Source organism: Bison bison, unplaced genomic scaffold (genome assembly GCF_000754665.1).
Source record: "Bison bison bison isolate TAMUID 2011002044 unplaced genomic scaffold, Bison_UMD1.0 scf7180017864061, whole genome shotgun sequence".
NCBI lineage: Eukaryota > Metazoa > Chordata > Mammalia > Artiodactyla > Bovidae > Bison > Bison bison.
In genome coordinates this window covers 7,237,679-7,250,011 of record NW_011494633.1, presented here as the reverse complement: position 1 = coordinate 7,250,011, position 12,333 = coordinate 7,237,679, and the positions used below count along the sequence as shown (strand labels likewise).

At 51.0% G+C, this 12,333-nt stretch overlaps 1 protein-coding gene across 7 annotated transcripts in view; it reads right to left on the bottom strand.

Annotated features, from left to right (window-relative positions):
- Nucleotides 1-9,617: 9,617 nt before the first annotated feature.
- Nucleotides 9,618-12,333, bottom strand: part of LOC104985839 (interferon alpha-inducible protein 27, mitochondrial-like) — an 8,202-nt gene continuing 5,486 nt past the window's right edge. For all 7 annotated transcript variants that reach the window (XM_010836231.1, XM_010836227.1, XM_010836228.1 and 4 more), the window contains 3 exons: nt 11,298-11,327; nt 10,344-10,505; nt 9,618-9,858 (listed from right to left, as the gene is read on the bottom strand). In XM_010836231.1, the coding sequence (XP_010834533.1) occupies nt 9,776-9,858; nt 10,344-10,505; nt 11,298-11,327 (275 nt within the window). In that variant the 3' untranslated portion in view covers nt 9,618-9,775. The remainder of the gene's footprint in view (nt 9,859-10,343; nt 10,506-11,297; nt 11,328-12,333) is intronic.

Genomic DNA, 12,333 nt, shown 5'->3' with positions numbered 1-12,333 from the left:
CCTGATGGGCTTCCCAGGTGACTCAGCGGTAAAGAATCCACCTGCCAATGCGGGAGACATGAGTGCAATCCCTGGGGTCAGGAAGATCCCCTGGAAAAAAGGATGTAGCAACCCATTCCTGCGTTCTTGCCTGGGAAATCCCGTGGACAGAGGAGCCTGGTGGGCTACAGTCCATAGGGTTACAGAGTCGGACATGACTTAGCGACTGAACCACCACACTCCCAACCTGTCTTCTGGTGGGGGGCAGAAGGGGGTGGGCAGCTGATCAAGCACAGTATCACTTGGTAGGAGGCTCTCGTTGGTCCCCATCTTACAGAGCATGGGCTGTATAACCTAGGGCCATTCGTGGGCCATCGGTGGGTCTCAGTCTACCACTCACTTAATGATGCTTGAGTGCTTAGTTGCTCAGTTGTATCCAATTCTTTGCAACCGCCTGGACTAAAGCCCATCAGACCTCTCTGTCCATAGGGTTTCCCAAGCAAGAATACAGGGGTGGGTTGCTATTTTCTCCTCCAGGGGATCTTCCCCACCCAGGGATCAAACCCACGTCTCCATTGGCTCCTGAATTGGTAGGTAGATTCTTTACCACTGAGCCATTTAGGAGGTCACACTCAATAGTGGGGTTGACAGAGATTCCTAGGTAGGCAGAGATGAGGGGTATCCAGGATGCATATAGAGCCACTGACCCCAGATCCCTCTGCCCTTCCTCATTAATGGACACTGGACATCCAGAGTTGATCAGGGCACTGGCCTTTCTCAGAATGCTGTGGGGAGGCTGACCAGCAGACCACCAGGACAAGGAGAGTGCCGTGTGCCAAGTGTTACAGTGGGTACCTCGAGTGGAAGAGATGCGGTCAGGAGTGGTCCCTATGCTTTGTGTCTGGAAAATTGAAGGGGAACTGGCGTTTACCAGTTCCTCCCCTGGCGACAAGAGTTCTTGGTCTCCCCTGAGACTCTGTTCCCACCCAGAGTGAGCTCTCCCTTCCAGAGAGGCCTCATTCTCTGGAGTCTCTTTAAAGGAGGAGATAATCAGTTCTAAAACTGCTGCTCCTGACCCTATGAAGAAGGAGGGGATGCTTAGGACACAGGAAGCTGGAGAGAGTGTTACTCCCCCCAACAATAAGAAAAAGCCAGAAAACTTACAAAAGCATAACTTTCCTTGAACCCCTGAAAGAGCTGAAGAGGGGCCCACCAGATGGGCCTGAATTCTCAGGGAGGTCAGGTTCCTCCAAGGAGAGCCCTGGAGACTACCCTGGGCAGACCACAGGAGGGAGCTGAGGCCGGTGCAGGGGGGTGCAAGTTCAGCTGAAAGCCTTAACTGATGACTCAAGGGCAAGGATAGGCCTGCGTGAGTGCAGCGGGTCCTGGGGAGCTACAGTCACAAGGATGGATGCTTCAGGCCAGCCTGAAGGTTCTTCTCCCAGCGACACACTGGGTGCTCTCAAGAAAGACTGGAGGCAGGAGGACACCCAAGGAAAACGTCCCTCATTGAGGCAAGACTGGCAGAGGGGAGCTGCAGCCCCACCCCCTAGGGAACAAAAGCCTTATTCTGCAAGGGCAAGGAGACTAAACTGTAGTCCGCAGAGCACAGGTGAAGATCACTGTAGACAGGAAAGAAAAAGAGAGAGGAAAAAAAAAAAAACCTTTACCCCTGAAATTGGGGTGCTAAACTTTCTGGACTGGGATAGTAAGGCTCCGCCCACCACTGGGGCAGCAGGGGGAGGGGAACGGTAATCAGAAAACAGCGCCCCCAAGTCCAGGTCCACAGCCCTGCAAAGACTGAGACCCGCTGGGGCCACAGAGAACCCCTCGGCCCTGGCCGCCAGGCGGGAAGGCCAGGGAACCCAGATGTGAAGTTGCTGGGTCACAGACGGCAGCCATAGGAACAAGAACTCCAAACCCCCAGCTGAACTCCTGATCAGATCGACCTCTTGGGCGGCAGTGCATGCGTGCTCAGTCATGCCAGACTCTGTGCAGGGGGGCGCAGGGGTCGAATCTGCGTCTTCTGCATTGGCAGGTGGATTCTTTATCACTGAGCCACGTGGGAAGCCCCCTCCTCGCCCCTCCCTCTCCTCCTCCCTGTCACCTCGTGCAGCGCCCGGCATAAATCCTGGTTCACCACTCTCTCCACTTCGCTAGAGCAACAGATCCTGTGGGAGCTTTGTCCAGGTCTCCCCAGCACTGGCTCCCAGGGCCTGCCCGCTGCTCCCCACTGCCAGGCCCTGCCCCTGGGGGCTACAAGACAGGCTGGAGGTGTCAGGTGTTTCCCCCCCACCCAGAATAGCCCCCAGCCAGGGACGGGTTTTAGTTTTGGGGGATAACTCCCCACCTCCAGAGGTCACATACCAGCACATACCAGCTAAACAGATCTTCAAGAGTTAAACAATCTTGGTTATTCTTTAGCTGTTACTGTTAACACTAACAAGTACTTGTAGCTAGACTTGCCCTTCACAAAGCTAAACAAAGCTAATTACTCTCTGACTTCAAATAAGTTGTCTTCTGCCCCTGGCATTCTTCTCTCCCTACACTCTCGTGCAGCATTCTGCATTTCAAGGGGGGGGAAAAAAGGTCAGGAGACAATACGTTTAGGGACACCAGACCCAATTCCTCAATTGCCTAAATGCTGTGGCCATTTCGAAACCTTGCAAAAGGAGAAAGAATGATGATAGAAAACCTCTCCCTATTTCCAGAGAGGGCGTGCACAGTTCTTGAGGCTCTAGCCAACTGTGTTTCCCTTTTGCGCTTCAAAAATAAATAAATAAATAAAGCTGCTCTTTTCTTTTCCCTCCAAACTCTATCTCCATATTTCCTTTCCTCATCGGCAGACAGGGAGCCAAGATCTGGGAAACGCTACCCTGCACAAAGCCACGGGTCAAGGCCCTTGAGGGCAATCACGCAAACCAGCAGACAGTCCCTAATTCTGTAGCTTGTCAGGGAAAGCCTGGCACAACTTCAGTTTCCCTTTCCTTTTCAGTTTCCTTTTCTGCTAGAAAATTCCTATTTCCAAAGTCACTCAAGAGAGTCTGGCGGAGGCTGGCTGGACAAGGCTTGTAATTGTTTAAGTGTACCCCTCCCCACCCTCAGGTCTCTTCATCACTTTGAAATTATTTGAGTTATTATGAAAGCTATTTTATCTCCCTGAACACAAGCTGATTGCTTGAGCAGGCAGCAGGGACAGAGCTGATGGGCAGCGAGCCAGGTAAAGGCTCCAGATCTCCTGGAGATAATGCACCAAGAAAATGTGAGTTATGGAAAGAAGCCCGTCTTCAATAGCAGCTGGAGTCAGGGACTTGGGTTCGTGTCTTACAGGTTCTTTCAACATCGTCTATAAAAACAGGGGCGGCAGTGTGACCTTTCTTGGAATAGTGTGTGGATTTTCTGTGATGCGTCACGCGCAGTGTCTTAACCAGAGTAAATACGTTTTTACTGTTGTTTGCTGCTGCTCTTGTCCCAGTGCTTTTAGAATTGCTCTGGGGGTAAGAGACACCGAGTTTGGTCTCTGAGTCAGAAGATCCCCTGGAGGAGGAAATGCCAACCCACTCCAGTATTCTTGCCTGTAGAATCCCGTGATCAGAGGAGCCTGATGGGTTGCAGTCCATGGGGTCTCAAAGAGTCAGAGACGACTTAGCATGCATGCATGAACATGGGGGTGCTTAGGGTGCCCCAGAGGTGTCTCGGACATTGCTGGGGGGACTCAGGAGGACAGAGGGTGGGGCTCCAAAGAAACAGAAGCCCTTTCCTCCCTCTCCCAATGCAGATCCTATGGTTGTCTTGGCACTTCAGTCCGTATCCTGCCAGGGCCCGCTACCCTCCCCCCACCTCCCTTTTCCACAGTCTCAGACCAGCCATGGGGCCCCTTTGGTTCCTCGAGTCTCTCGGGGGATGGGTGAGCCAGTGGTGAGGCTGTGGTTCTGTCAGAGGATGAGGATGAGTGCCCCAGGGCTGGGGGGAAAGAGGAGAGAGGGCCAGAGACGCCAGGGTTGGGGGAGGGACTTATATCCGCTTCCCTTCCATATCAGATTTCCCAGGTGTCTCAGCAGTAAAGAGTCTGTCTGAATGCAAGAGACATAAGAGACACGGGTTTGATCCCTGAGTTGGGAAGATCCCCTGGAGGAGGGCATGGCAACCCACTCCAGTATTCTTGCCTGGAGAATCCCATGAGCAGAGAAGCCTGTCGGGCTACAGTCCATAGGGGTTCAAAGAGTTGGATGACTGAGCACAAACCCTTTCATGTTTGAGCCTTCACAGATGTCGCATCATTGCAATAACAATAGAAAAGAAGTTTCTTTCCTCTCCTGAGAACAAGGGAAGTAAGGAGAACAGGGAGCAGGCTAGAGGAGAAACGTAAACAGGCCTGAAAGAGTTAATCAGCCCCACTTTTAATAGTTACTAATCTGTAGTGTCTGACTCAATCTGTCCTTCAGAAAGCTAACCTATCACCCCGATACTATGTAAACCCGGGGTCCCCAAATCTCTGGGGTCTAATGCCTGATGATCTGAGGTGGAGCTGATGTAACAATAATAGAAATAAAGTACACAATAAATGTAATGCACTTTAATCATCTCCAAACCATGACCCACCCCATTGGCCCATGGAAAACTTGTCTTCCATGTAAACCATCCCTGGTGCCATAAAGGCTGGGGACAGCTGATGTAAGTTATATCCTGCACTTGGTGTTTGCTTTCTTTGCACTCTCTTATCTGATCTGATAGCAAATCACCCCTTATAGCTGTTTGTATTTCAGAAAGAAGGTCACAGGTCAATAACCCAGAGATAAATGGATCCAATTACTGGGCTGCCTGACACCAGCTGTGACTGTTTTGAAATAATTCAAGAAGAACAATGCAAGACATTCATTACTTTGAGCCAATCGTTTACCCTAAAACCACAAGACCCAGGCTACATCAGTTCAGTTCAGTTCAGTCACTCAGTCGTGTCCAAGTCTTTGCAACCCCATGGACTGCAGCACGCCAGGCCTCGCTGTCCATCACCAACTCCCAGAGTTTATTCACACTCATGTCCATTGAGTCAGTGATGCCATTCAACCAACCATCTCATCCTCTGTGGTCCCCTTCTCCTGCCTTCAATCTTTCCCAGCATCAGGGTCTTTTCCAGGGAGTCAGTTCTTCACATCAGTTGGCCAAAGTATTGGAGTTTCAGCTTCAGCCATCAGTCCTTCCAATGAATATTCAAGGTTCATTTCCTTTAGGATGGACTAGTTTGATCTCCTTGCAGTCCAAGGGACTCTCAAGAATTTTCTCCAACACCACAGTTCAAAAGCATCAACTCTTCGGTGCTCAGCTTTCTTTATACATAACTTCTTTAAATTTAAACTCTACATAGGAGGAGGGCACAGCTCTTGAGGCGATAGCCTGCTGTGTTCTCCCATTGCCTGGTAGAGGAATAAAGCCATCTTTCGATTTCCTCCAAACTCTATCTCCGTATTTCTTTTTTTTTAAATTGGGATATAGCTGATTAGCAATGTGATAGTTTCAGGTGAACAGTGAAAGGTCTCAGCCATACATACACATGTATCCGTTCTCCCGCAAACTCCCCTGCTATCCAGGCTGCCATATAACCTTGAGCAGAGTTCCATGTGCTATACAGTAAGTCCTTGTTGGCTATCCATTTTAAATATAGCAGTGTGTACGTGTCCATCCCAAACTCCCTAACTATCCCTTTCCCTCAACCTTCCCTGCTGGCAACCATGTTTGTCCTCTGTGAGTCTGTTTTGTACATAAATTCATTTGTGTATTTTCTTTTCAGTTTGCACATATAAGGGATGTCACGTGATCTCTCTCCTTCTCCGTTTGATTTCACTCAGTGTGACAATCTCTAGGTCCATTGATGTTGCTGCAAATGACATCATTTCATAATTTTTAATGGCTGAGTGTATGTGTACATCTTCTTTATCCATTCCTCTGTCAATGGACACTTAGGTTGCTTCCATGTCTTGACTTTTAAACAGTGCTGCAATGAACATTGAGGTGCATGTATCCTTTAGGATCATGTTTTTCTGTCTCTTCAGCATCAGCGGACAAGGAGTCAGGAATTTGGCAACACCATGGCAGGCTTTGCCACCACCATGGCAGGCTTTGCCACAGGAGTGGCTCTCGTCAACTTGGAGACTGCACGAGGTCTGGATGAACCTTTCAACAGGCATCTCCTTCCAGATGTCAGAACATGAGCAATTTCTTTTCTTGGGCTGGTCTGATTCCCAATCCTCCCTCCGTTTTGGATTTTGTAGGCTAGCTACAGCATTCTCAGTTCCTGTCAATGAGGAAGATGGAGGGTCTCAACCCATGTAAGGAGACTCTCATTCTCAGTTTGAAGCTCCGGGTGCCTCCTGGCCCAGGGACCTCACCTCACCAAAATGAAACTTCCAGGAGTCTGCCAGAGGGGACTAGCTGGGGGCCTGCCTGCTTCCTAAATAGACTTTCAGCCAGCCCTCTTGCTGCCAGTCCACCTTATTGCCAACCTGCAGTAGCACACACCACTCTGATGTCCAAGGTTCTGGAGTCCTAAGGGCATAGTTGCCTCTTTTTCCCTTTATCCACTGACACCCTAAGATTCAACTTTGTTGGGACTGCCAAGTGGAGCCCCAGGTCTGTGTGATTTCTGCCTCCTAAATTATGTTACTGTCATCTTCTCTCCCAGCCTGTTTTTTGATATGGGTTTAAGCCTATCTTTAGTCCTTTCCTGTTGTTTTAGTGGGATTTTGAGAAGGAACAGGTAAAAGTAACTCTCTTTATTGGGTTGATTTCTCTATTACTTGCGATCAAAAGATTCCCCCGTGTTCATGAGAGTATACGTTTGCTTATTGTAAAAGAAGCCCTCTTGACCTAAACATGAGCGGTTTCTTTCTCTGTTACTCAGTCACATAAGAGCCGGAATGGTGGTTCAGCTCAGGGAGGCCCAGACTCCTGCAGTCTTGTTGCTCTGCCTTCCTCAAAATGCTGCTGTCATCTGCAGGGTGGAGGATGGTCATCCCCCCTGACCACAGCAGAGCCCATGGGAAGAGGCGAAGGGGCAAGGCAAAGCCCCCTACTCCCCTTAAGGGCATGCCCAGAAAGTTGCATACATTTCCACTCACTTCCCACTGGCCAGACCCAGTGCTGTGAGCGCTTCACTGCAAGAGGACTGAGAATGCAGTCCTTGGCTGGGAATCATGTACCAACCAAAGATCAGGGCTCTGATTTTTGCCAGCAGCAAAGAGTAGTCCTCTGTCATGTTGATGAAGACAGGAAGCCATCCTAGCTAGATTCCCACAGTGGGAATTTGCCCTGCCTCCTCATGCCCTACTGGAACTGTACAACTCCGCCGGGACTCAAACCCAGCCAAAACCCAAGTTGGGACTTGAATCCACTGTCTTTTAATCAAGATCACACACCTGGTCTCAGGACTTAAGGAAGCTCGGGTTCCTTATATTTCAGCACAGAAGGAATTCGGCAAGAGGCAAAGTGATAGGTAACAATGGATTTATTTAGAGAGAGACATATTCAATAGACAGACTATGGGCTCTCTCAGAAGGCAAGAGGCTGTGAAATATGGGGTGGTCAATTTTTAAAAAAAATTTTACTTATTTATGACTGTGCTGGGTCTTCACTGCTGTTTGGGGGCTTTCTCTAGTTGCTGTGAGCAGGGCCTACTCTGCTTGTTGGGAACTGAGATCCTGGCAGGCTGCTGATGGCTCCAAGGAGAGGGTGTTCAGCGGGTGTCGGGCCTGTGATAGGGTCACAGTCATATTGAAAACCCTTCAGCATTTCTCCAAAACCCTCCGGGTAGAATTCAAGCTCCCCTTCCCCAATATGCCTACTATGGTCTGAATGTTTGTACCCCTCTGAGAAATGGAGCATTTCCTGCCATGTCAATAAACAAGGATGTCACAGTCGTCAGTGATTCCAGCCCTCCAGGGCAGCTAGGAAGGAGAAGGATACCTGCTCCGTCTGGCCGCATTCAGGCTGCAGCCCGTCCCTACAGTGAGCACTGAGGAACTCGAGATGTGAAAAACAGAGGAGACTGGCCCCAGATAGCTGAGATGCATATGAAACAGATGATTTCAGTGAGCCCAGACACTTGCATCTTCCCATAACATTGAAAAGCCCCATGCACAGAAAAGCACTAAATTTCTTAACTTGAGATATCTCGTTTCCTTTAATTCACAACAATAATTCTGATGTTCAGACTACCTCCCCTCTGTTACAAGCTTCTATGTAACCTGATTCCTCCCTTCACCTTCTCGGGGCAGTTCTCTCAGAGTTACTTGAGGTGCTGTCTCCTGGGCTTGAAGTCCTAAAATTGCCACCAAATAAAACCCAACTCTCAACTTTTAGGTTCTGACTTTTTAAAGCTGACAACGTCTTTATAAAAGAGGCCATAGAGTGCTCTTCTGCCCCTGCCATCATGTAAGGATCCAGAGAAAACTCAGTCACCTAGGAACCGATATCTGCTGTAGCCTAGATCTCTGATTTCCCAGCCTCTAGTACTATGAGAAATAAATTTCCATTGTTTATAAGCTGCCCATTTGATAGTGTTTTTGTTACAGCAGCCTGAACGGACTAAGACAGTACTGTTCTGTGCTTCCTTCTGGGCATGCCCAGAGCCCTGGGCTGGCCCGTGGTGTCATCAGAGGCCAGCATCAGTGGACCAATGCCTGGTGGTCCATCCACCCAGCCACTAGGAGTGCTGCCTCGGGAAGGCCAAATTCCCTAGCACCAAGCCCAGTGCCTCTCCAACAGCACATGCTCAAAGATTTCGTGGCAAGGAGGACTGAATCAACCCCTAAGTGAATTTTCTGATGTTTTGGAATGGAACCCATCCTGCTGATAAGGAGTTTCTAAAAGGCCTTATACTGGGGTGAGAAGGGTAGTTAGGGACCAAGGCCCTGAAGCGGAAAGATCAGTGCGGTGTGCTAAGTCACTTCAGTCGTAAATGGCTCTTTGTAACCCTATGGACTGTAGCCTGCCAGGCTTCTCTGTCCATGGGATTTCCCAGCAAGAATACAGGAGTGGGTTGCCATTTCCTCCTCCAGGGGAATCTTCGCAAGCCAGGGATTGAACCCGCATCTCTTATGTCTCCTGCATTGCCAGGCGGGTTCTTTACCACTAGCACCACTAGCTGGGAAGTCAGGCCCCTCTGACAAACTAGGTTTCTTTTCTAGCTGTTGGGGGAGAAGAAAAGCCAAAACACCGGACTTTGTCTTCGGAAGGAAGCGGTGACATCCTGAGGTCCTTGCTTTCTGAGCCTGAGGCAGGCCACTTAGAAAACAGCTATGGGTAGGGTGCCTGCAAATGAAGCTCCAAAGAGGGAGCGCCCTTGCATTCCATTCCTGACTTTGCACAGGCACTGTGCCTAACACCCACCCTAGCTGAGACCTTGGAGTTTATTTAAATGAGCTCCCCATATAGAGAAGGGTCAATGCAGACCCAGAGTGGAGGTGACCCCTTGGGGTCACACACAGCCCTAAGCCAGGCAGGGGGAACCTCCAGTCTTCACATTTAGACTCAGTCCAACTCTGGGCACCCCAACACCATGTCACTCTAAGAGTGGTGAGCCTTCCCCCCAAATGACTTCAGGCCAACAAGAAGGAAGGGACCCAGAGGCGTGGCACAACTCATTTTGTTTTGTTTCCACAACTCGTTTTTATTTCTCATTTTCCTCTGGGGGTGCAGTGTTTGGCACTTGTCACCCCAGGACTGGGTCCCTCACTGCATCAGGCTGGTGGGCAGGACCCCACCTGGTCCTCTTCTCTGCCGAGGGAGCGACAGGGGACTGTTACAGGCCCAAAAATTTGGACACGAGGGTGGACCCAGCGATGCCCACCAGGAGTTTGGATGACAGGCAGAGTCCGCTTGCTCCTGGGGGAGAAGCAGAGGGTGAGTAGAGTGGGGTGGGCAGGCTCAGGGGCGTCAGGCCCAGAGATCCCACCCTGAACCCTCCTCTTTTTCCCCAGCCCCTAAGGATCTCTGTTTGCGGGAGTGCTGCTGCAGGCAGGTACTCAAAGGCATGAACTCTGGTGATGAAGTCAAGAGCTGGGAGTTGCCTCCCACTCCAGGGAAGAAAGCTGAACCCCAGGTGGGACAGAGATGCTCCAGCTAACCCAGAAAATCTGCTTTGGGCGGAGTCAGCCTGATCCCAGAACAGCTGCAGGCCAGAGCATCTTCCCTCCTTCCTATATCTGCTTCAGAGAAACCCAGAGAGAGAGAGGGACCACGGAGGCAATACTAAGGGATAGGCAGACTGGGGCTTACTGGGGCTGAGGTCAGGGCCAGAGGCACTGAGGCTCCGAGGTTCCTGTCCTTCTCCCTCAGCTCTACGAGCAAGCCATGCGGGGGACACTTACCCACGGACTGGAGCGTGGCCACCAGGCTGCCGGCGGCAACTCCACCCCCATTGGCGATGGCAGATATTGACATCATCTTGGCCGCCAAGGAGGAGGCAGTGATTCCTGCACTGGTGAAGCCCACCGCGCTAAGCACCATGGGCACAGCCGCCACGGTGGAAGCTGAACAGGGAGAGGAGCTAGGATGAGGGGGTGATGGATATCCCCCTCCAAACATACACATGACATCAAGCCTGGGGGGCTTTGGGAGGTCTGGAGAAGGTTAAGTCTGAGCTTGGGAGAGACTCCAGGAGGCGTGGTCAGCAGTCAGGAGTCCAGGGAAGCCCCAGCTGATGGGGAAAGCAGAGGGAAGGGCTGTGGGGTCGCCGGGAGCACGGTGCTGGCTCTCAGCAGGACCTTCCTCGGGAAAGGGCTTAGTTTCTGCCTTAGTAAGATGCCGGAACTGGGGAGGGGGAGGGGGACATTTGCAAGCTTCCTGTCTTTGCTGAGGAAATCTTTAAGCAAATTTTACCGAGGGCCCAGCATAAAGCAAGGAACACATTCTGAGCCCCACTTGAGTCCCAACTCTGGGCCTCCACGGCATAGCTGCAGAGCCCTTGGAAGCCAGAGCCATTGGGCTTCTCAGTGCATCTCGTGTGTCCAAACTGTGCACATGTGTCATCCTGCGTAGTCCTCACGGTAACCCTGAAAGAGCAGGCTTGGCATGTCTTTCACGAGGAAAGCTGAGCGCAGAGGATTTCAAAGCCACATCCAAGGTCACACGGTAAAGGGTCTGCAAGAAACCTGGGCCCCGGGGGCTGCCTCCACACGAGTTTCCATGGAAACTCCTCATTCTCATTCCAGTGCCTCCTCCCCTACCATGGACAGGAGGCCTGGGGCAGGCTGGGGCAGGTACAAGGCCAGTACCAGGGCCTGGGGACAGACAAGGGCAAGCCTGGCCTGGCAGAGACTCACCTCCGCCCACCACAGCTGCAGCAGCCTTGGCTGGAAACCAAAAGAACATTCTGTGAATTGACCTACACTGGCCACCACCCCTCCACTCCCTGAGCCCACAGTCCACCTACTCGGAGGGGGCTGCCCCAGCCTGGGAGACACAGGAAGGAAGGAACCTGCCTGCTTCACCCAGAGAAGTGGGATTTCCTAAGAAGCGGCTCTCTGGGCCCTGATGTTAGTTCATCTGAAAGAGGGTCAGTATTTTATGAATGTGGAGTGAAAATGTTAGTCACTCAGTTGTGTCCGACTCTTTGCAACCCCATGGACTGTAGCCTGCCAGGCTCCTCTGTCCATGGAAATCTCCAGGCAAGAATACCAAAGTGGGTGGCCATTCCCTTCTCTATGGAATTTTCTGACCCAGGGATTGAACCCAGTTCTCCTGCACTGCAAGCAGATTCTTTACCAACTAAGCCACCAGGGAAGTCCTTGAGTGTGGAAGTCAGAGGTATTATATGACCTTCTCCAATCATCCAGAGAAAGCTCTTCAGACAGCAGTAAATCCTCACATAGAGAGACATGTTTCAGTTTGCAGGACTTAACTGAAATCTGGGCAAACACTGTTGAATGCTTGAGTGCTACTTGAGAACAGTGCTGGAACGCCTTGAATGCTCCTGATTCTTCAAGGCCACACCTGTTGCCTCCTCCTCTGGAAGGCTGCCCCAGACTCTCCCAATCAGAACCATCCTTGCTTTCCTGTGGCTGGAGCCATTCACAGCACGGGACCATGGTTCCCTGAAACAGAGTTCCTGGAACTCCCTGGCAGAGGTCCTAGCCTGTGGCAGCCATAGAAGCCAAGACTGCAATCTTTGGGGCCAGTGGGGACCAGGAGTTCTAAAAACAGCAAGGTGTGCAGGAGTGAGCTCAGCCAACCTCCCAAGAAGAGAGCTTTGGGGTGGCAGTTAAGCAAGTAAAGAAGGTATGAAAATCAAACCCTAAGTGACCAGTAGAGCTTCCCTGGTGGCTCAGTGGTAAGGCATCTGCCTGCCAATGCAGGAGA